Source organism: Bos grunniens, chromosome 25, assembly GCF_055505025.1.
Source record: "Bos grunniens cultivar Pamir isolate PY7600 chromosome 25, Bosgru_T2T1.0, whole genome shotgun sequence".
NCBI lineage: Eukaryota > Metazoa > Chordata > Mammalia > Artiodactyla > Bovidae > Bos > Bos grunniens.
In genome coordinates this window covers 28524382-28549475 of record NC_141189.1, presented here as the reverse complement: position 1 = coordinate 28549475, position 25094 = coordinate 28524382, and the positions used below count along the sequence as shown (strand labels likewise).

At 45.4% G+C, this 25094-nt stretch overlaps 1 protein-coding gene across 4 annotated transcripts in view; it reads right to left on the bottom strand.

The window, feature by feature from the left end:
• Window positions 1–19953, bottom strand: part of MYH11 (myosin heavy chain 11) — a 127332-nt gene extending 107379 nt beyond the window's left edge. For all 4 annotated transcript variants that reach the window (XM_086375622.1, XM_086375620.1, XM_086375623.1 and 1 more), the window contains exons 1-2: window positions 19866–19953; window positions 2840–3201 (exon numbers count right to left, since the gene is read on the bottom strand). In XM_086375622.1, the coding sequence (XP_086231748.1) occupies window positions 2840–3184 (345 nt within the window). In that variant the 5' untranslated portion in view covers window positions 3185–3201; window positions 19866–19953. The remainder of the gene's footprint in view (window positions 1–2839; window positions 3202–19865) is intronic.
• Between the last annotated feature and the right edge of the window lie 5141 nt (window positions 19954–25094).

The window sequence follows — 25094 nt, the reverse complement described above, 5'->3', positions numbered from 1 at the left end:
ATCTGCTGTCAGAAGACAGTCTGGGTCTTGGGACCTTTGTAAGCCCCTCATTTTTCCTGGTTTCTATTTTGGGCCCAAACATCTGTGTCAGAGGACAGCAGGCGAGATTCCTATCCAAGCCCGTCCTTGACCTCCCTGGATGAAAATGACTTATCTTGGACAGGAGGCCCACAGGAGCGCAGTTCCTCTAGAGCTCCCTGCAGGCTGGTGTCCTTAGGAAAAGCCACTCTGTACCAACAGCCCCAGGCTGAGAATGCTTCCAGACAAGGAGTGGTGTGGACAAAAGACATTTTCCCTGCTTAGTTAGGGAGCAACTTAGTTAGACTGTCCTTGGAGGGTCTTTAGTACTCTGAGCCACAGCTTGCTTGTCTGTAGGATGGGACGAGCATACTTCATTCAGTGGATATTGTGTTAACTAAATGAGATCAAGAGAAGGTCTGTATAGAATTATGAGTTGCTTCCCACTTCCCCCTTGGCTCTTAAAAACAAGCCATTGTAACTCTCTCAGAACTATCCATGTGGTTTAGTTGCTAAGTCATGTTCTACTCTTTGCGACTCCATGGACTGTGTAGCCCATCAGGCCCCTTTGTCCATGAGATTTTCCAGCAAGAATACTGGAGTAGGTTTCCCTTTCCTTCTCCAGGAGATCTTCCCGACCCAGGAATTGAACCCGGGTCTTCTGCATTGCAGGCAGATTCTTTACCGACTGAGTGAAGAATAATTAATTGTGGTACATCTGTGGGATAGATTACAAAGCCCACAAAGGGGCAGCTGGGGTCACGAGTGAGCAGTAGGGATGTTCATCACTAACTTGTACATGGAAAGAGACCAGGTCCCCAGCCTGTGTGCACAGACTTTTCGATACATTGTTGTTGTTTAGTTGCCAAGTCGTGTCCGACTCTTTTGCATGGTCTGTAGCCTGCCAGGCTCCTCTGTCCATGGGATTTCCCAGGCAAGAATACTGGAGTGGGTTGCCTGTTTCCTCCTCCAGAGGATCTTCCTGACCTAGGGATTGAACCTGTGTCTCCTGCATAAGCAGGCGGATTCTTTACCACTGAGCCACCAGGGAATTTCCTTTTCAATACATAAATATGCACTATTCTCACAAAGAAACATAAACATCTTATCAGTGTTATCTCTGGGGGAGGATTGACTCTTGTGTTTGCTGTGCTTTTCTGAATTTTCCAGATCTTCTGGAATGAATATGCCTCATTTTCCTAATTAGGAAAAAAAAAATCTGCAAGACATTTTTAGAGATGACAACGGGGGTTTGTAATTTTCATGTGGCAAAACATAAAGGGCAAGACCAGAAGGGCCTCAAGACAGAGGTGACTGTTTCTGTAAGTTTGCAAAGAATCCAAGAACATCTCTCTGGCAATAACAAAAATAAGCATAACCAATAAAAACAATACCTAACATGTTGAGTGCCTACAATGTGCCAGGAAGCATGCCATGTGCTTTTTTTTCAGAGTAACCCACTCCATGCATGCACACGTGCTCAGTCACAGTCATGTCCGACTCTTTGCGACCCCATGGACTGCAGCCCGCCAGGCTCCTCTGTCCATGGAATTTTCCAGGCAAGAATATTAGAGTGGACTGCCATTTCCTACTCCAAACCCACTCTATGAGGCAAGTACTATTCTTGGATTCATTTTACAGAGAAGGAAACAAAATGTCAGAGAAATTAAATAACTTGCCCAAGGGACAGATGTACCCTTTCTGAGAGGCAAGACAAAGGCTGGAGTGGGATGCCCTCTGTCCACCAGTCTGGCTTGATGGGGCTACCATGCCCTTCTATATCTTAGGGACCTGGTCCAGCCCACAAAGAACCTGTACCCCTGAGTTACACATCATCCAGTCCAGACTGTCCAACAGAGCTTTCTGCAATGATGGGAATGTTCTCCACCTGTGCTGTCCAATATGGCAGCCACTAGCCACAGGCGTCAGGTGGGCACTTAACACGTAGCCACCACAATGGAAGAAGTGAACTTTTAAATATTGATGTTTAATCAATTTACATCAGGCCTTCCCAGGTGGCTCAGATGGTAAAGAATCTGCCTGCAATGCAAGAGACCTGGGTTTGATCCCTGGGTCTGGAAGATCCCCTGGAGAAGGGAATGGCTACCTCCTCCAATATTCTTGCCTGGAGAATTCCATGGACAGAAGAGCCTAGTGGGGCTACAGTCCATGGGGTTGCAAAGAGTCAGACATGACTGAGCGACGAACACTTTCACTTTTCACTTCGTTTACATCTAAATTTAGTTAGCCACATGCGGCCAGTGGCTGCTATATTGGACACTGCAGCTCTAGTTCACTCCGACCTGCACGGTCAACCCAGAGGAATCCAGGTGCAATCGAGTCATTCCCATTTGTGACAGGGCAGGCCTCCACCAAACCTCGCCAGGATCCTCATGTCTCCTACCTACTCAGCTGTGGGATGGATCAGCCTTCTCAAGGAGGTTAAGAGTTCTCCTTTATTTCCAAGATGGTGGAAGAGCAGGGAACTACTTCACTGAAATCTGTTCACCACGGACCACGCAACCATGTGATCAACGTGGGATCTGTGGATCTCATTTATGTGGGGGGAGGGTGACTGCTTTCATTTTGCAGATGGGGAAACTGAGGCTTCAAGAGGTGAAATAACCTGTTCAATGTCACAGCACTAGATAGGGCAGGGTGAATGGGAACCCAGGTCTGAACGATTCCACCCCACATGCAACCTCCCTCAAGGAAAATTTCAGCCTCCTAACTTGCACCCCAAAGACATCTGAAAGCCTCTCCACTCCCTCAGGGGTGCAGGAGACCAGCAAGAAGTGGCCGGCTTCCCCAGGATACTCACGTATATGAGTCCCGAGAAGTACCTCTCCCGCAGGTTGTGCAGCACAGAGGCTTCATTGAGGCACGTCAGCTCCGCCATGTCCTCCACCTTGGAGAACTTGGGCGGGTTCATCTTCTGGATGTCATCTTTGCCGACTGTGACCTTCTTGCCATTCTCCACCAGCTCCACGATCACCTCATCCCCTTTCTCCTCCTTGATGCTGGCTGCCTCGAAACCCTGCTTCTCCGAAGGGACCCAGACCAGCTTCTTGGCGGCCCAGTCAGCCTGGGCCACTGGGTTGTTGATGAAGTTTTTGTCCACAAAGAGGAACTTCTCATCTTCACTGAGCTGGTCTTTCTGCGCCATGGTGCCTGGTTGGTCCCCTGGGGAATAAGACAACCAGGTAAGAATGAGGCCAGAACCAGACTGGCCTAAAGATAGATCAAGAACCAAGCCCTAAAGACAGATAAAACCTTCACCTCACCATTTCTGGGGATGCAATCTGCAGAAATATCTCACAAAGCACAAAGGTGTTCACAGCAGGATGGTCTATGTTGTCAAATGGAAACGACCCAAAGGCTCTTCAGAAAAGGATCTGGACTACTATATATTGTCCATCAACATGGCATAAATACGTAAACCATGATATTCTCATACAACGAACTGCTATCCAGGGGTTAAGATGCGAGAAGTAGGTCTAGATGTTTTGACACAGGAACAAATTCAAGTCTTATAGTTTACTGTAAAAATAAAAGGGGGTGGTCCTCAAATGTTTAAACATAGCTTTATCACATTATCTAACAACCCCATTCTAAGGTATATACCCAAGAGAAATGAAAACATACTTCTACACAAAAACTCAGGTGAGTGTTCATAGAAGCATTACTCCTAATAACTAAAAAACAGAAGAAAAATCCAAATGTCCATCAGCAGATGAATGGATAAATAAAATGTGGCCTATCCATTTAATGGAATATTACTCAGCCATGAAAAGGAGTGGAGTACTGAAATACACTGAGTGTTAATGAATCTTGAAAACATTATGCTAAGTGAAAGAATCTAGTCACAGAGGACCATGTATTGTATGATTCTACTTACATAAGAATGTCCAGAATAGGCAAATCCATAGAGATAAAAAGTAGATTAGTGGTTGCGAACAGTTGGGAGAGAATAAAAGGGTGACGGTAGATGGATCAAACTGCAAACGTCCATTGAATCATAGAAAAAGCAAGAGAATCCCAGAAAAACATCTACTTCTGCTTTATTGATTACGCCAAAGCCTTTGACTGTGTGGATCACAACAAACTGTGGAAAATTCTTCAAGAGATGATAATGCCAGACCACCTTACCTGCCTCCTGAGAAATCTGTATGCAGGTCAAGAAGCAACAGTTAGAACCGGACATGGAACAACATACCAGTTCCAAATTGGGAAAGGAGTACATCAAGGCTGTATATTGTCACCCTGCTTATTTAACGCATATGCAAAGTACATCATGCAAAATGCCAGGCGGCTGAAGCATAAGCTGGAAACAAGATTGCTGGGAGAAATATCAATAACCTCGAATAATGACACCACCTTTATGGCTGAAAGCAATGAGAAACTCAAAAGTCTCTTGATGAAAGTGAAAGAGGAGAGTGAAAAAGGTTGGCTTAAAGCTCAACATTCAAAAAACTAAGATCATGGCATCTGGTCCCATCACTTCATGGCAAATAGATGGGGAAACAATGGAAACAGTGAGAGACTTTATTTTCTTGGGGTCCAAAATCACCGCAGATAGTGACTGCAGTCATGAAATTAAAAGATGCTTACTCCTTGGAAGAAAAGCTATGACCAACCTAGACAGAATATTAAAAAGCAGAGACATTACTTTGCCATCAAAAGTCGCTCAGTTTTCTTTATAGTCCAACTCTCTTATCCATACATGACCACAGGAAAAACCATAGTGAAGAACTGACTCATTGGAAAAGACTCTGATGCTGGGAAAGATTGAAGGCAGGAGGAGAAGGGGATGACAGAGGATGAGATGGTTGGATGGCATCACTGACTCGATGGACATGAGTTGGAGCAAGCTCTGGGAGTTGTTGAAGGACAGGGAAGCCTGGAGTGCTGCAGTCCATGGGGTTGCAAAGAGTTGGATGTGACTGAGTGACTGAACTGAACTGAACTGAACTGAAGTAGAGGGGAGTGGGTTTCTTTTTAGGGTAATGAAAATGTTCTAGAATGTACTGCAGTGATGGATACACAATTCTGTGACTATGCTGAAAGCAATTCAATTGCACAATTTAAATGGGTTAATTGCATTGTATTTAAACTGGATCTGAATAGAATTGCTTAAAAATGAAATATAGGGAATATTGTAAAGCACTAGTATAATAACCCATTTTTATTTTAAAATATTTAAAATTCATATAGGCAAAATAACTGGAGAAATATGTACTTATCGAGTACAGTTTTGAAGGGATTTTTACTTTTCATGACTAATGAAAAGTACTACTAATTTTTTGTAGTAAAATATACATGAGATTTACTGTCTTACACATTTTCATTTCAGTGACATTAAGTACATCCATATTGTCATGCAATTATCACCACCATCCAACACCAGAACTATTTTCATCTTGTAAAACTGAGACTCCACACACATTAAACACTAATTCCTCATTACCTCCTCCCTCCAGCCACTGGCAAGCACTATTCTACTTTATGTTTCTATGAATTTCACTGCTCTCAGGACCTCATGTCAGTGAAATACTCAGTATTTATCCTTTTGTCACCAGCTTATTTCACTTAGCATAATGTCTTCAAAGTTCATCCATGTTGGAGAGTAAATCAGAATTTCACTCATTTTTTGAGGCTTAATAACATTTCATCGTACAGACATGTGACATTTTGTTTATCCATTCATCTGTTGATGGACACTTGAGTTGCTTTCACATTTCCTCTATTGTGAATAATGCGACTTTGAACATGGGTACATTTCTATTATGCATTTTTGCCATGAAAGAAAGTGAAAGTGAAAGTTGCTCAGTCGTGTCTGACTCTTTGTGATCACATGGAATTCTCCAGGCTGGAATCCTGGAGTGGGTAGCTGTTCCTTTCTCCAGGGGATCTTCCCAACCCAGGGATTGAACCCAGGTCTCTTGCATTGCACATGGATTCTTTACCAGCTGAGCTACATGGGAAGCCAATATAGTTTTATAACTTTTATTGAATTTATGATTAACAAAAATAGATACTTTACAAAAGACTTCAAGTAACCAATTCACATAAGAAAAAGATGTTCAGCCTCAGGAGTAAATGAAGAACTACAAGGTGAAGCAATGAGATGCTGCTTTTCACTCACCGCTTGGCTAAGATGAAAACCACTGATAAGGCCTGTATTGTCAGGAGAGTAGGGGCTGGGGCTCTGCATACATTGCCCTTATGGATGGAAAAGTCCTAAAAGTTCACACACATCCCTTGACCTGCAATTCCATTTCTAGCAATTTGGCTTACGGAAACAGACAAGTGTTAACAGATGTATAAAAATGTGCACTGCCGTGCAATTTGGCACAGCAAAACCTGCAAGCAATCCAAATAGTTTTCAGGAAGTGCCTTGTTGAATTACAGATCATCCGGGCAACAGACTGCTATAAGCCCATCCAAAATTCAAGATGTAGGCTTTTATATATGCCACACAAAACTCTGCCCTTTCAACCTTCCCCCCCACCCCCGGCTGCCCTGTGCTGTTGGTGGGAATATAAGTTGGTGCAGCCACTATGGAAAATAGTATGGAGGTTCCTCAGAAAACTAAAAATAGAATTACCAGCAATCATTACCAGAATGATCCAGCAATCCTATTCATGGGAATATGCCTGGACAAAACTATAATTCATACAGATACATGCATCCCTATGTTCACAGCAGCACAGTTCACAATAGCTAAAATATGGCCACAACCTAAATGTTCATCACCGAATGAATGGATAAAGAAGAGGTGGTGCATAGATACAATGGAATACTACTCGGCCATAAAAAAGGATGAAACAGTGCCATTTGCAACAACGTGGATGCAACAAGAGATGCTCATACTAAGTGAGATAAGTCAGAAAGAGAAAGACAAATGCCATATGATGTCACTTATATGCGGAATCTAAAATACAGCACAGAGGAACCTATCTATAACATGGAAACAGACTTACGGACAAAGAGAACAGGTTTGTGGTTGCCAAGGGGGAGTGGGGAGGAAGAGGGCTGGATTGCGAGTGTGGAATTGGCAGAGGCAGACTATTACACTCAGAACGGACAAACAACAAGGTCCTAATGTAGAGCGCAGGGATTATATTCAATATCCTGTGATGAAACATAATGGAAAATTAAAGAAAAAGAATGTTAAAAAAGAATGAAAGTGATAATTCATAGACTTCATGCTGTTTACAGATTTGCCCACAAGTTTTGAACATTAAAAGACTCTAAGTTAATTAAAATGCAAATTATAGACTTGTAAAATAAAAAATAAGGATTTTTCCCTTTCATCTTAACCTATTTGTCATTTACATGATTTAAAATTCTCTCATTGTAAATGCACAATTCAATGACTTTTAGTAAATTTACAGAGTTGTGCATCTATCATGATGCTAAATTTTGGAACATTCCCATCACCCCAAAAAGGGTTTCCTCATACTAGTCTGCAGTCACTCCCTGTTCCTACTCCCAACTCCCTGGCAATTACTAATCTACTATCTGTCTCTATAGATGTGCCTTTTCTGGACATTGCAAAAAACAGAATTATACAATAGGTGACTTTTGACCGTGCAAAGTCAATATGACAAAAACCAATATGCATAAATGGAATACTCAGCAGTAAAAAGGAACAAATTACACCATAAAAAAGATGAATTGTGGAAGCAAGCTTAATGAAAGAAGCAGAACCCAAGTCCTACACACGCTCTTATTCCACTGATAAGGAGGTGTAGAAAAGGCGAAGCTGTGGCAACAGGAAACGGATCAGTGATTGCTCACAGGCTGGGGAGGGACCTGGCTGCCAAGAGGCACAAAGGAAGTTCCGGGGTGATGGAAACATTCTATATCCCGATTACGACGATGATCATACAACTATATACATTTGTCAAAATTCACTGAGCTGTACACTTAAAAACCAGTGAATTTTTTAAAAAGTAAAAGAAATACTATATGTACATTACACCTCAATAAAGCTGAATAAGATAGTTATAAAAGAATGTCTTATCATTTTGTTTATTTTTCTTCATTTAAAAAAAATTAACTTATTTATTTTAATTGAAGGCTAATTACCTTACAATATCATAGTGGTTTTTGCCATACACTGACATGAATCAGCCACGGATGTACATGTGTTCCCCATCCTGAACCTCCCTCCCCATCCCATCCCTCTGGGTCATCCCAATACACCGGCCCTGAGCACCCTGTCTCATGCATCAAACCTAGACTGGCGATCTGTTTCACATATGATAATATACATGTTTCAATGCTATTCTCTCAAATCATCCTTGTCTTGCCATTTCATACATCCGTGTATACATTTTAAAAAGTCTAGAAAACTACACACAAAAATATTAAACCAGGGTTCTATTTGGTCAAATGTGGGACAGTCTGAACATCAGTAAGGTAAATACAACAGTTGAAAGATTAGTATGTTTAAATCCATGAGCTCATCATGGTTAAAAAAAAATTCACAGATCATCTTTGTAAGCTGCTGGGGAATCAACCCATGGTTTTGAAAACTGGTAAAGAAAGAGGTGGAAACTAAGACACTGATTCTGCCTCTCTACAAATTCTTCCTCAAGGCCACTAAATAATTGACAAGAAGTCTGTCTTTATCTAAAATATTAAGTCATTAAATGTCAGATTCTCCATTCGATTGTCTAGATATGACCAGGAGACGAGCTGCTGAGGCAACAGACTCTTTTCAGACCTGTCCAATGGCCCATCCCAGGCCCTCTGACCATACCTGCAGGAGCTGTCCTGCCCTCGGAACACTGGCTCGTGTTCAGCTCCTCCAACCCGACCCACCCTCCTCCCCCACCCACTGGTGGTTCCAAAGAACTAAGGTGCGGGCTGAGTGAGGATGTACTGCGTGGTTGATGCCCCTTCTTCAGCAGAAAACAATTCATAGCTCCTTTAGCTATGGATCCCCTCTTAGAGGCACATAACCTCTGATCAGCTCTGTTTTTGCAGCGTTAAGGTTACTGAGTAGGTGTAGGTGGTGTCGGCCCGATCCATCCGTTGTGAAGTTCTCCATCTGCTATTCAGGCTTCTCAGGTGGTGTGGGTGGGAAGGAACCCACCTGCCAAAGCAGGAGACGCAAGAGGCGCAAGATAATTTGCATGCTTGGACTCCAAATCCCATGGAGGTGGACTAACTTCCACATCCCACCAATGGGCCCCTGGAGCTGGGCCGTCAACTCCTAAAATGCAGACTTTGCAAGGCAAAAATCAGAGGGGCAGTTCCTCCCGCTTTCCTTTTCCAGGGTGAAAATGACAATAATAAAAACCAGGAGCTAATTTGTTCAGAAAGGTTAGTTATTTCTCCTGGGTGACCTGATCTAGTAGCTCTTTAAAAAATAAAATAAGAAATGAGTGAATCATTCCCTAAATCTGAAAAATCACTCCAGTTATCCCAAAAAGTGAATTAAAGAATTGTAGAAAATGTACACTGTTCTAGGTTTAACGATCACGTTTCCTGCACTTTAAATTCTTTTGGGAGGGGGTGACTCTGGGCATGTGGGATACAGATTCCTCAAATAGGGATTGAACCCAAGCCCCCCTGCAGTGGAAACATGGAGTCTTCATCACTGGACCCCCTGGAAAATCGCTTTTAATTTTTAAATTGCTATTGAATTTCTTCTGGGACATAGTAACTCCAACAGCATTCTCTCTTCAGCCCCCTTTCACTGCTTAAAAAAAAAAAATACTACCATCTACTTAGAAGAATTCCTGCTATATAAATGTAGAAGAAATGATGAAACTAGAATGTAGCAATTCTGGAACTCTGAATAAAATAATGGGTCTTGGCAATCGCTATCAAAGTTGCTAAAACATCAGACCAGTGGTTCGCAGACTTCCTTGTGCATCAGCCTCACCTGGGAGGTTGTGGAATCACGGATGCCTGGGCCCACCCCAGAGCTTCTGAGCCAGTAGGTCTGAGGTGAACCCAGGGATCTGCATTTCTAACAGGCTCCCGGGTGATGCAGAGGATACTGGTCCACAGTTTCAGACCCACCCCATTATATCAGATGACAAGCAAATGTGCTGTGTGCTCACTTGTGACTGACTCTTTGCAACCCCATGGACTGTCGCCTGTCAGGCTCCTCTGCCCATGGGGTTTTCCAGACAAGACTACTGGAGTGGGTTGACATTTCCTCCTCCAAGGGATCTTCCTGACAAAGGGATCAAACCTGAGTCTCTTATGTCTCCCGCATTGACAGGTGGGTTCTTTACCACCAGCACCACCTGGGAATCCTGAATAGCAGATGGAGAACTTTCCAATGGATGGACGGGGCGGACACCACCTACACCTACTCAGCAAACTTAACGCTGCAAAAACAAAGCCGATCAGAGGTTATGTGCCTCCAGAGGGGATGCCTGGGGAAGTGGCACCACCACCAGTGAAATATTCTTACAGAAAAAAAGGGGGTGGGGTGAGGACAGACACTGACAAAGCCTCTGGATCTAACACCTATTTAAGGGAAATGCAGGGCACAGGGAACATGCCAACCAAGGTCACGGGCATGTGACAAAGTCCACAAGGTAGGAAAACGTAGGAAGAATGACTCAGTTTCTTTAACAGGTAAACCATTTTAAAAGGGGGGAACCTATGGATTAGAAGAGGCTTTGGGGGGACTTCCCTGGTGGCCCAGTGGTCCATTCTCCCAACGCAAGGGGCCTGGGTTCCATACCTGGTCAGGGAACTGTATCCCTTATGCTGCAACTAACACCCAGAGAAGCCGAATAAATCAATAGATATCTATTGAACAAAGATGTATAATATTTTTTAAAAAAAATCTGTTCTTCAAAACGGTACCCGATTAAGTAAACTACAACTCCACACCATAAGAACAAATCACACAAACACTTGTGTGGAAAAAAAAGCAGACACAAGAAGGACATACGGTGTGATTCTGTTCACAGGCAGAACTCAGAGATGCTTTAGGCTCAGTTCCAGACCATTGCAATAAAGCAACCATCACAATAAAGCAAGTTACATGGATACTTTGGCTTCCCAGTGTATAAAAAGGTTGCATTTACACTATGCTGTTGTTTATTAACTGTGCAAGAGCATTATGTCTAATGTCTAATTATGTCTAATGTCTACCTTAATGAAAAATACATGATTGTTAAAAAATTCTAACTTTCATCTGAGCTTTCAGTGAGTCACAGTAGCAACGACAAAGATCACAGATCACATAACAAATATTACAATGAAATCACCTTAAATATACAAGAATTACCAAAATGTGTCATAGAGACAGGAAGTAAGCAAATGGTGTTGGAAAAATGGCACTAATAGACTTGCTGAACATAGATTTGCCATAAGCCTTCAAATTGCAAGGGAAAAAACCCCACAGTATCTGTGAAGCACAATAAAATGAGGTATGCTTATATATGAGATTCAAAACCAGGCAAATTTAACCTACGGTGCTAGACATCAGATGTAACTGGAGGGGTAGGACATGATGGAGGTTGATGGAGCTGATAACTTTGTTTCTTAATCTGAATACCAATTACATGGGTGGAAATTCATCAAGCTACATACCTATAGAGATGTGTACTGTTCTGATATAGAATACACTTCAATAAAAATTTTTTCTTTTTACCTTTAATTATGGTAAAATACACATAATAAAATTTACCATCTTTACCACTTAATTGTGCAGTTGAGTAGTATAAGTACAATCAAGAGAAGTTTTTGAATGGTAGCCAATTATACCCAAGAAGACCAGGAGATGTATTTTATTTGTTTCGAGCAGCATGACAACTAAGTGGACTCTTCCTAATTTCTACGTTGGTGAGCTGCCTTAAAAATCAGGAAAAAAAATAGAAAAGCAAAAAACACAGCAGAAAAGCAGAAGGACTCAAGAATTTCCACTGCCAGGAACCCTGTCTAATCTAGGACTCAAAAATACAAACAGATCAAGTGCAAAGATTCAGTCTTTGTCCAAAAGAAGGAGAGAGAGGCTGGGCTGCTTCCCATGTCGTTGAGGTCTCTGACAGCCACAATGTGTGAAATCCACTTTGGTCAAAAGAAAGAAAAGGAAAAGAGGAGCTTGGCTTCACTCTAGAACGGCGTTTCCCAGAGTATGTTCCTTGGAACTCAAATCCCTCAAAATATTAATACTTGGGGTGGGGGTGGTGCGGGATTCAGGGAAGTGCTTCCCATTTCTCTCCATCATTTAGAAGGAGAGCTCGCATCAGGACATTCAAGGTCCTGACATCTGAAAGCTATTTCAGTCCTTTGACCACACGTCTTTGAACACATGAACACTACAGACCCCAAACACTGATTAAATCCCACAGATTTGCCCTTGAGAAAATGTGGTGAGTATAGCAAATTAATATTACTAATATTAGTAATCATAGCTGCTGCTCTGTCTTTTTTTTTTTTTTTGGCTACATCACGTGACATGGGGGACCTTAGTTCCCTGAGCAAGGATTGAACTGTGCCCCCTGCCCTGGGAATACAGAGTTTAACCACTGGACCACTGGGGAAGCCCTACTGCTGCTGTAATTGACTGTCAGCTATTATCTTGTTTAAACCCCTAAAAAATGCTACCCAAGGCACCATTACACTGAGGCACAGAGGGTCAGTAATTTGACCATCATAGCACAGCTAGATGTGGTGGAATCTGAATAAAAAATGTTTTCCAAGTAATCTTTCCTGTTCTGTATGCTGCTGCAGCTAAGTTGCTTCAGTCATGTCCGACTCTGTGCGACCCCAGAGACGGCAGCCCACCAGGCTCCCCAGTCCCTGGGATTCTCCAGGCAAGAACACTGGAGGGGGTTGCCATTTCCTTCTCCAATGCGTGAAAGTGAAAAGTGAAAGTGAAGTCGCTCAGTCGTGTCCAACTGTTAGTGACCCCATGGACTGCAGCCTACCAGGCTCCTCTGTCCATGGGATTCTCCAGGCAAGAGTACTGGAGTGGGGTGCCATCACCTTCTCCTACCTTCTGTGAAATAGGGAAAGAACTTGAGGACTGAAAGAAACACAGGCACACACGGGACACACCCTGGATCAGTCTTTGGCTACTTGAAGGCTGTGGGTAACTTGGTTTTATTGCTATAAGGACTTGCCTCAGGGTGCAGCCAGAGCCTTGAGCCTTCAAAACTTGAGGTAGTGGGCAATCAGGCAGAAAGTGTCAGGTCAGGCATTAGGTGAGGTACAGGGGGAAATGAAAAGCAGCTTGCCAGACTGCAGCAGTGGCCAGAGAGCACGCCGCAGTGATAGGATTCGCCATGCTCTAAATGTAGGGGAAACTGCCGTCTGCAACTCCCTGCCGAGGTCCTTAATTTAGAGCAGGGTCTCTCAAAACGGCGGCACTACTGACATTTGAGGATGGATAATTCTTTGCCGGTGGGATGGATGGCGGGCGAAAGTGTGGGGGAGGGGGGCAGGTGGAGCGTGCAAGGAGAGGGCCTGCCCCTTGCCTTGTAAGGCCGTTAGCAGCCTCTCCGGTCTCGACTCGACAACCGAAAATGTCTGCAGGTATCGCTAGATGTCTCTTAGGGGGAGGACTGTCCCAGCCAACCTGGAATGCCAGCTATGGAAGGCCACACATGTGGAGGGAGGGCACACAAGAGGACCTCAGACAGCCAAACCTCAAGGAGACTCCCACCCTCCTGGTTTCTTCCTTTCAAGCTCTCCTCCCCAACCATCCCCGCCCCCTTCACTCCCACCCTGTACCATCCAATGTCCTGCATCAGCTCTAAGAGCTGAAAGGACACCTTCAGGCTCATTACCCAGGATTGATGGATACTACGTCCAGTGCATGATCAAAGGCTGCTATCCAGCCTTTTGATGAAAGCAAAGGACTCTTCACTGTTGGCGTCAGCAGCGTCCGACACAGCCAAGTGTGCCAGCTCTGGGCACATCCTGGCTTCCTCAACAACACCCAGCTCCCTTCTTTGAGCTCTTCGTTAGCCTCTGTAAGACCACAGGTTTACACATCCTAGTTCTGTGCTGAACTCACTGGGTCGCTCTGGGCAAGTCACTCTCTCTGGGCCTTGCGTTTTTCACTTGGGGAAAGAAATAGAAAGGGCTCTAACATCTTGCGGTATCTGTAATTCCAGATCAAAAAGGCTGGAGTTGGACCAACTGAGAATGTTTAGCTATTTCAGCTTGTTTTAGTATCGGTTTTATCTTCCCCAGAGGAACTCAGGGGTAAAAGATCTTGCCCCTTGTGCTTCTGTATTATTGAAAAATGAATAAAATTCCCCAGAGTAAACAGTAACAGGATTTGCACGTCATCAACCCTAGTTAACAGCTACGCTCAGTATTCTACTGCCAAGATTTTGGACCAGAGACACCAACTCAAATGTCGCCAGGGTCAGGTAAGCAATGCAGAGTGACCCAGGCTGGAAGTGGCTGGACAGAGCCCTCTGGTCTGTCCAGAGGAGACAGGGCAGCTTCCTAGCTCCTGCTGGGGTGTCTGAGTGAGGATGTGGGCCGGGCACTACCAGATATCCAACAGACTTGGAAGTCTGCATTTAGGTATGAAATGAAAGTGAAAGTGAAGTCGTTCAGTCGGGTCTGACTTTTGCGATCCCATGGACTGTTAGCCCTTCAGGTTCCTCTGTCCATGGGATTCTCCAGGCAAGAATTCTGGAGAAGGTAGCCATTCCCTTCTCCAGGGGATCTTGCCGACTCAGGGATCAAACCCAGGTCTCCTGCATTGCAGGTGGATGTTTTACTGCCTGAGCCATCATATCCATCCCTAAAGGAAATCAGTGCATGTTTCAAATGCCGTGCAGGCAAAATGAAAACCTCTGGGGCCTGATCTAGAACACACACCAGCTGACAGGAGCTCTGCAGAGAAGAAACTGGGTTAAGACCTGGTCCAGGTGAGGGAGGAGTCAGTGTGGAGAGGGAAGCCGGGGGAGGGGCTGGCCCCCAGATGCACCAGATCTCCAGGCCCCAAACTGTCACCATGAGCAACCGGGACTCTTAATCTGTCATTAATAACAGGCTACAATTACCATCGTGCTACATGTGCTAAGTTGCTCAGCTGTGTCCGACTCTGCAGACCTATGGACTGTAGCCACCAGGCTCCCCTGTCCATGGGATTCTCCAGGCAAGAATACCGGAGTGGGTTGCCATGCCCCCTTCCAGGGGATCTTCCCGACCCAAGGATCAAACTGGCGTCTCTTATATCTCCTGCATTGGCAGGTGGGTTCTTTACCACTAGCGCCACCTGGGAAGCCTTTATTCCCCTTTCTATTTGTGGGACATCAAGTTAGGCTATTTATTATATATACCATCTTGCTATGTTTTCTAATACATGAGGTAGGCATTATTGATTATTCCTATAAGGCTATGGAGGTCCCAGAAAGTAAAGGCTTTTGCTCGTAAAAGTTGGAGCCAAGATTAGAACCCAGATCTGACACCTGATCCAAGTAGGAAGTCTCCTCCTTGCTTGGCTTCCTTGCACGGACTTGCCCTTGTGAGGCTTTGCCATAGCTGCACGCCTTTATGACATCTGCCTAACCCATCTGTATACTGTTTTAAAAGTACCTCCAGAAGGAAGTTCTTACAATTATCAAAGCTAAATTAATTTTTCCTCCCTACCAAGAGAACTTGGTCAGCAAGAGGTCTGGTGAATCCCACGGAGGATGCTTTGAGGATAGAGAGAACTGGCCATTTCCGGTCCTAAAAGCCCCACTGTGTCTTGTTTCTTGCAACTCTGGCTTAGCATAGCTTAAAATACATGTAGTCTCCTATGTGTCTATTAGAAATTTAAATCGACAATGTCTTTAGAGGACTGTTTAGCAATATCTATCCATTTAAAATGTGCATGCTCTCTAACTTAGCAAATTGCATTGCTGGGAATTTATCCTGCAGATAAACTCATATAATTAGATATAAATAGATACACAAAGATGGTCCCTGAAGCCCTGTTTATATGTGGAGTGAAGCTGGTAAATTTCAATAAGAGGTTGTTGTAGTAAGATGCTATTTTGTTATTCAGTCACTAAGTCATGTCCAACTTTTTCCAACCCCATAGACTGCAGCATGCCAGGCTTCCCTGTCCTTCACTATCTCCTGGAGTTTGCTCAAATTTATGTCCTTTGAGTCAGTGATGCTATCTAACCATCTCATTCTCTTTCGCCCCCTTCTCCTTTTACCTTCAATCTTTCCCCGCATCAGAGTCTTTCCCTGACTCCTTGATTAGATGCTATACTTCCATGTAATAGAATATTACGCAGGTGATTTTAAAACACCACAATATGCTGATATAGAAAGTTAAAAATATGCAATTAAGTGAAAAAACAGCTAATTTACAAAGCCAACAATATTTGTGTAAAAAAGGAAGATTTGACATAGGAAAGTTTTGAAAAGATGCTCAAGAATACATTAACAACGGTTTTATCTAAAGATGGGGAAGCGGGGAAGGACTAAGAAGGTCAGGAATTCTACCTGGAGAGGCATTCTACCTGGAGACCAGGGAAGGGTTATAACCACCCCCAGCGGTCTCAGACTCTGAGGGATACAGAACTCTTACGAGATTCTGTATCATTTGCTGCCTGCCTCACCAGCGGAGGGGAAGTTCAAGCCTGTACAGGTGAACAAGAGGAAAGCCCATGGCCCTTTCTTAGGGACTTTGGTGAGGACCATTCCTCTTTAACTTCTGAATCACCGATGTGGTTCAGAGACACCTGACTTCCTCTGCAGGACAGGAGGCAACGCTAGCTTCTTTATCATCTGACCCCTTACAAAATTTCCTTCAAAGTCAACTATTCTCCAACAAAGCAAAACAAAAAGTTCCTTCAAATTCCTACGTAGCCTTTTGCAGACTTAGCCTTTCTCCCACAGTGTGGCCATGGTTAAATACATTCAGTGGTCAGAGTGAAAGGAAGAGACCCCAGGGATCAAAGGAGTCACCTTGGAAGGTGACTCCCACTCACAGACAGGCTCCTCCCACTCACAGCTGAGCTCTTCAAGGACACCATAGAGATCCTACACAAATCACAAAATACCTGGGCCAATATACCTGGTCATGTTCCTGACACAGGCAAGGAAATGTATCTATATTAGTGCAGAAGATTCTAATCACCACCTTTACCCAAATAGGAACTGAGTTTATGAAAAGAGATGGCAAGAAAAGAAATTTAAGGGCAAGTTTCTCTTTTATGGAAAGACTACACCATGGGTTTCCTGGTTCTGCCAAGTACCTGCTGGGCAACACTGAGCAAAATCCTTGAGGTCTCTGGCCATATATAAACAACCATCCATGGAAGTTCACCAGGGGCCAAGCACTATGCTAAATCTTTCGTATGCATGATCCCTTTGAATCCTCCCAGTAGGGCAATTCCATAGGCACTGAAGTCTTGAAAGAGCTTGTTTTGTAAAATCTTGTCTTCCTCATTGGCTAGTCAAGCTATCTTGAGCAAGTTATTCCGTCTCCACATTTGTGAAACAGGACCAATAATAATAGCATCCGCTCCAAAGAGCTGTTGTGAAGACTTAGTACAAGATGCCTATATAACAGATTCAGCACGGTGTCCCAGCAAAAGCACTCACCAGATGTTAGCCAGTCTTATTAGCCCCATTTTACAGATGGGAAAACTGAGGTTTGGGAAGGACAACATGGATGATTTCTACATTTGCTTGTGACATTCTTGGATTCTGGTGAATTTAAAATTGGATGTGGTTTGCCAGAAAAATCTAATGTGTATCTGAGTTTAGAGTTACATGGTTGTGCCTACAGCATAAAATTCACCTGTTTGGATTCAATATGCTGAGGAAAGGAGAAGACCACTTTCCCACCCCCAAAATAAAATTTCAAAACAAAAGAGAGCAGGAGAAGGTAATCCCCCTCTTCTCCCCAATGTCTTCCTCTCCGGACTCCCCAACTTGTTCCCAAACGGAAAGGACAAGGGCAGAGAAATCCCCAGAGGCAGGACCAATAAAGCCGCAATACAGGGCTAATTTGCGAGGGGGCTGGGGACGGCCTCATGGAAAACGCTACCATAAATGGGCATGTTTGCCTCAATCTCAGCCCTCACACAGAAAAGTAACGATAACAAATCCATAACAAATACCTTGTACGGAATAACATGTCTATTTCAGACATGATAATAAAATACACGGTGTTTACCAGCCCTAGAAGCTTCTCGAGGAAGGCCCAGCTAGTTCACCTTTTAGACTCTGGGGATGGCAGCCCATCTAATCTAGTCAACTAGACAACCACACCGCCAGGGGACAAACAGTGCATTTTATTTTAAATTTGCAAAAGGTCAGTTTATATTTTCTTCAAAGAGATGATAAACACTTGCCCTACGGGTCCCATCTGGTCCCATCAGAAACCTGATTCCAACAAAGTTTTTGTTCATGGTAAAGGAAAATGTTGGTGGGGTCAGGGGTATAGAATTGGCAGGAATGAGATCCACCACTTGTAAGCTGTGTGACATTGGGCAAATTACTTAAACTCTCTGAGCGTCAGTTATCTTGTATACTAAACAGGCATCACAATGCCTCCCTTAAAATGTTGCAATGATTAAATGAGGTCAATGAAGTCAAACACTGCTATAGTGCCTGGCACATAAGCAGTCCGTCAATGGTAGTTTATCTCAATGGGAAAGCACCAAGGAAACTGCACTTCCATGGGTCTTCAATGTCCAGTTTCACCCACTGCTATCTAATGACTTTCAGCTCAGCTTCTGCAAGCTCCTTCTCTGTATATAATGGTCAGTTTGCAATTTAATCTATTCGTTCTTAATACTGTACTAAATGCTCCCTTTCTCGGGGTTTCTCAATAATTGCTTTTACTTCTTGATGAGTGTGGTTTTGAATGGTGCCTTTCCTCAGGCAGCCAAATCCCCATCAGCTTTCAGTGCAGACAGAGAACAGACAACAGGTGGCAGCCACTTTCTCTCACTTTGCCCACTTGGAGGGACATGAGAGCAACATGGGTGTTCTGCAGGAAAGCCCAGCCCCATCTTACCTAACGCACTTGCAGCCTCTGTAAGCAAGTGTGGGCTTTGGCATCTCAGTATTTGAGCCCCCTGGGGTCAACCTGGATGAGATTTTTAAAAATTTGGAGTGAGGGGGCGGTGTGTGTGTCTGGAAGAATACCAAGCTATAATAAATGGATCATGATCAGAGTATCACTCAAGGCTTATCAGCAGCGCACCCTCTAGAGCAGGGGTCCCCCAACCTCCAGCATCTAATGCCTGATGATCTGAGGTGGAGCTGGTGTAATTATAATAGAAATAAAGAGCACAATAAATTTAATGTGATTGAATCATCCTGAAACCATCCCCCTACCCTGGTCCATCAAAAATTGTCTTCCATGGGGATGCCAAAAAGGTTGGGACTGCTGCTCTAGACTGGGGGAAAACACTTCCCCTTCTGCCCACGGTTTTTTAAACTGATGCTTCCAACTCCACCTGGAGCCACACCTTGCCTGCCTGTGAGATAGGAAATGACTTTTCAGTGGAAGCTGGATCTTTGATATTTCCAAGGCAGCGTATCTTCCAGAGTCTCCTCATAACAAGAATCATCTGGGACTTATACACATAGAGTACAGTTTTTCTGAAGATTCTAAAGTAACCGGAGATGGGCCCAGGCATTATCTTTAGTAAGTACCCCCAAGGGAGTACTTCTCATTGGCTACCTTGGGAGATGCTGCTTTGGGGAAAATCTAGGATGACGGGGCAAAGAGAAATGAAAATTGTGACCCCTCAGCCCCTCCCCAGTGGTCCTTAAGAGGATGGCAACAGATGCGCCTCATGGCTCTCCAGCCCCTATAGGATGCCCTGCAGGATCCTGTAACCCCGGACTCAACTTCGTCCCCCGCAGGACCACATACTTACAGATCTCCAACTGGGGGGCAGAGCGGAGTAGAAACTTGACGGAGAGCTCAGATCTGGTACACCTCCCAGGCAGGGGCGTCCAAATCTCCGCGGTCGCCCGGGACGCCTCTTTTTATAGATCCGGAGCTGCCCGCGGGTGGGAAAGGGGAGGCAGCCGAGGAGGGCGGGGTGGGGATGGGTCCCGCGCTGCTCCCTCCGCAGCGCCCCCTGCAGGGCCCGAAAAACGCCGCTCTGGTCCAGGCCTCGCGCGCTCCTGCCGCGACGCCCGTAAAGGGGCGCACCGGGTGGGGGCCCCTGGGAAGGGTGCAGTGGGCAGGGGCGTTCGGGGATTTCTAACCCCGGCTCTCGGACAGTCGCGGAGACTCCGGGTCCCTAGAGAAACGGGTGGAGAGCACTCGGCGTCTCTAGGGGATGCTTGAGAATTTCTTCCTTGAGTCAGGTCCAGCTGCGCAGGCTTTAACCGCTTCTTTCGCAGGGGAGGAGCTGTGGGGGTCCGAGTTGACACCTTTCCCCGCTCCCCAGTTTTGTCGTCCCTACTGCCTGGAAAGGGGCTGGCTATGCTGCGAGACGGGCAGGGAAAGGGGATTTTCTGAACTTTGCAAAGTACAAGGCAAGAGCCCCCAACTCTGCTGGGAATTGTGCGGCAAGGGGAAGTTTTTACTTTTCCCAACTTGGCATCGCCACTTCCACCCACAAGCAAAAAAAAAAAAAAAAAAAAAAGACCCAATTGTTGTGACTTCAGGCACTGGATGTACCATTCGCTGGCTGTGTGACCTCAGGCAAGTCACTTCCCCTCTCTGAGCCTCCGTTTTTGAAGCTGAAGTGTGTGTGTGGTGATTATGTAATTTGCAAGGTGCATGTCAGGATCCAAGGAGAATGTGGGTGCCTCCCTGCTCTTTGAAAGCTCCCTTCTCTTGCCCCTCCCCGCCCCAAGAAATTCTTGCAAATGAAGCTGCCTGAAAGCTTTCTCCCTGTCTCTGTCCCTCTCAGTACCACTCCCTTATCCTCTGTGTCCGCACCACCCCCTTCTGTGTGTCTGACACCGGGTCTCTCCGTCACCGTTTGTCTGTCTTGTTCTGCCTTTCTTTCATTCTGTGTCTCCGTCACTCTTCCCAGGGCTGTCTCTTACTGTCTCTCTGTCTCTCTCTGTCTCTGGTCCCTGTGTCTCTGGCTCCAGATCGCCCTCCCTTTCTCCCCCCATCTCTCTCCTGTCACACGCACGCACACAGGCCATAAAAGGAAGCCGCAGCGTTGGGCTGGCCCTGCGCCAGCCCGGGGACCCACGGGCAGCTGGGCGCCCCGCTCCCCGCCCGGCCGGACTCCTAGGTTCCCGGCCGGTCCTCCCACCCCGGGCGGGAGCGGCGGGCGGCGGGGGGCGCTGGGCGGGAGACAACCCAAAAAGGGCAGGCGCAGGCTCCTTCCTGCAGGAATTCCCAGCGCTGCATACCAGCTCGGGGCTGCCCGCTCCCCCTGACTAAATATGGTGCCGAGCGGCCTCCCGGAGCCCTGCGGGGGTTGGGGGGGGCGGCATCTGAGGGCAGTGGGGTGGGAGGGGGACCCCTCTGCTTGCGGCTGAGCCAGAAGGAGGTGGCCCCCAAGTCCCACGTTGGTCCTAGCTGCTTAAGCCAGAGGGTTTGCTGAGGGGGTTAAAGATGTTGGAAGACCCTTACCCGGCTCTGTGCTTGGTACTCGTCCCCATCCTATCCAACAAACTCTCCTCTGGTCACCAGGTCAGGTGATGGTGAGGCCTTTATTAATGCCCCCATTTTGCAGGTGAGAAAACTGAGGCCCTCACGGAGTGAAGAGTTTTGCCTGAACCCTCGCTGGGTCTGAGGCCCACAGCTGCCACGATTCACTTCCTGAGGGGCATTAAGGGGAAATGCCCAGAGGAATTAGCCTTGAGGCTAAAGACCCCCACTAAAGTTAGTTGGAATCTGCCAGTGCCATTTTCTAGTTGTTTGACCTGGTGCCTCAGTTTCCCTATCTGTAAAATGGGAAGAACAGCAGTCACTTCTTCACTTCCCAGCTATTTGTAAATGGTCCTTGAGAAGATCCATGTAAAATGAACACGTGTCTGTGTTACTGCTCAATTGTGTCCAACTCTTTGTAACCCTATGGACTGTAGCCCTCTACAGGCTAAGAGGACCAGGATCCTCTTTCCATGGCATTCTCCAGGCAAGAATACCAGAATGGGTTGCCATGCCCTCTCCTAGGGGAATCTTCCCGACCCGGGAACAGAACCCAGGTCTCCTGAATTGCAGGCAGATTCTTTATTGTTTGAGCCACCAGGGAAGCCCCAGATGAACATATATCCATGTAAAATGCTTCGTGTTAGCTGCTATTATTCAAAACAAACATGAAACCAAGCAGAGTTGCATTTGGCCTTGAGGACCTTGTAATGATGACAGCCTGTCCTGCCTGCTGTTTCCTGTGGGCTGCCAGCCCCCTCTGCAGTTCTGCATCTCAGACCCTCTCCGACCCTTCCTCATCCCTCCAACATCTTGCCTGCTTTCCACCCTGAAAATACCCAGGCCCAGCTCCCCACCCTACATAATGGGCCTAAGTCAGAGTCTGCAACAGCCAGCATTCCGCTGGCTGGGATGTCAGGGGTAAAGTTCTTCAGAAAGTGATGAACGGGCGGCTTCCCCATGTGCCTCATAATGTCTACACTGTAAAAGGAGTGGAAACTGTCCCTGTGTTAGTACAGAGCTGATGTGGAGCAGAGAAGGGGAAGGGGAAAAACTGAAGTTGATCATCTCCTTCACATGCTGGAAAGATAATCCAGAGCAGGCTGTGAGAGTCCAACTCGGTGACCTCAGAGTGAAAACCGGCACATTTCCAGAGGCATTCACACTGGTATTCCAAAGTGGTGTATCTGATTCTTTAAAGAACTTGGTAACTTTTAAAAGAGAATAATTATACTGTTATTAATAAATGAAGGCTTTATAACAGACACTGAATTGCACTACATTACCTCACCTAGTCCTTATAATAACCCTACGAGGTATACGCTTAAACCTTTTTTTTCTCATTTTGCTGTGGAGGAACCAGGTTTGGTGAGTGAAATAACCAGCCAATTTAGCACAGCTAGCTAATGATGGTGGAGAAGGCAATGGCACCCCACTCCAGTACTCTTGCCTGGAAAATCCCATGGATGGAGAAGCCTGGTAGGCTGTAGTCCATGGGGTCGCTAAGACTCAGACACGACTGAGCGACTTCACTTTTCACTTTCATGCATTGGAGAAGGAAACGGCAACCCACTCCAGTGTTCTTGCCTGGAGAATCCCAGGGACGGGGGAGCCTGGTGGGCTGCCGTCTATGGGGTCGCACAGAGTCAGACACAACTGAAGCGACTTAGCAGCAGCAGCAGCAGCTAATGATGGAGCAGGAACTCCCACCCTGCTGTGTGATGGAGTCTAGCGTTAAGTAGAGAAGTCTGAGGGTGTGAACTCATGATCTGCTAAGCACCAGCCAGGGGGCCACGGGATTGTCAGTGAACCCCTCTGAGCCTGTGTTTCTCAAAGAAAAGCAGAGATGGTCAGAATCTTTGCCTCAACATGGGGAAGGCCTTATAGAAGGCATTTCTGGTACACTCTAGAAGTCCTTAGGAACAGTGTGTGCACATAATAGTCATTCAATGTCTATCAAATGCAGAAGCTCAGATGTTTGACTCTTCAAAAGCAGATGCCTTCGTTTTATTTCTCATGGCTCAAAAAGCCAGTTAAAGCTTGAGGGGGAAAAATTACTTTCAAAAAACCTAACTGTGACTGACTAAGGGCTGTCAAATAAGTTTCTTTGGCATGGCTCCTGTGAGGTGGCGTGTCCTGGGAGTTTCCATGAACTCATGGAACAAGACGGCAGCGGGGAAATTCTTCTCTTTTAGAGTCTTTTTTTTTTTTTTTTTAATCAAATAGCTTTGACTTTACTACTAGATTCAAAAAGTTTGAAAGTGCGAGTGTGAGTCTCTCTGGTTTTTAATAACCTCCAAGACTGGATTGATGCGTGGCTCCTGCATGTGGTTCACAATGACTGACAAGTGCATCAGCAGTCAGGTTATCCAGCTCAAGATCTGCACAGGACTCTGCCTTCTTGTGAATAAAGGGCCATCTTCCCCGACCACAAGCATGGTTCTGCTCAGGCACACAAGCACTTTCTTTCATGCATTATGGCCCCCACGCTTCTCCAGGTTCAAGACTAAATTGCACAGTTTAGTCTTGCAGTGCTCCTTTATCGTTGATTTCCTGCTCTAGTGTCTTGGTAACTTTGGATTCTCTATCAGGAAAGGTCCTAAAATTCTCAATAAAAATCATTTTATGGTTTCTTACAAAAGTAAACCTGTTCTTACCATATGACCTAGCAGATCACACTCCTTGGGATTTACTCAAATGAGCTGAAAACCTATGTCTATACTAAAGCCTGCACAGTTGTTTAGTTAGAGCAGCTTTCTTCATTAATAGCCAAATCTTGGAAGCAATTGAGAAGTCCTTCTAAGTAAGTGAATGGATAAACTGTGGTGCATTTAGACGTCAGAGTATTACTCAGCACTAAACAGAAATGAGCTTTCAAGTCATGAACAGAATGGATGAAACTTAAATGAGTATTACTAAGTGAAAGAAAACAGTGTAAAAAAGCTACATACAGTATGAGTCCAACTATGTAACATTCTGGAAAGGTAAATCTATGGAAACCATAAACAGATCACTGGTGGCCAGGAGTTAAGAGGAGAAAAAGGAAGGAAGACAGCACAGAAGATTTTCAGGACAGTGAAATTACTGATACCATAGTGATGGGTGGATGCATGTAGTGACATGTATGCAGTGAAGTGAAAGTCACTCAGTCGTGTCCGACTCTTTGCAACCCCATGGACTATATAATCCATGGAATTCTCCAGGCCAGAATACTGGAGTGGGTAGCCTTTGCCTTCTCCAGGGGATCTTCCCAACCCAGGGATTGAACCCAGGTCTCCTGCACTGCAGGAAGATTCTTTATCAGCTGAGGCCACAGATGAAGCCCAGTGACATGTATACCCATAGACTATACACCACCAAGAGTGAACCCTGACATCAGCTATGGACTTAGAGTAATAATGATATGTCAATGTAGGTTCATTGAATGTAACAGATACACCACTTTCAGGGGACATGTTGATAACAGGGAGCCTGTGAGTGTGTACCACTTTTGGGGGTGTGTAAGAATCCCAGGGACGGGGGAGCCTGGTGGGCTGCCGTC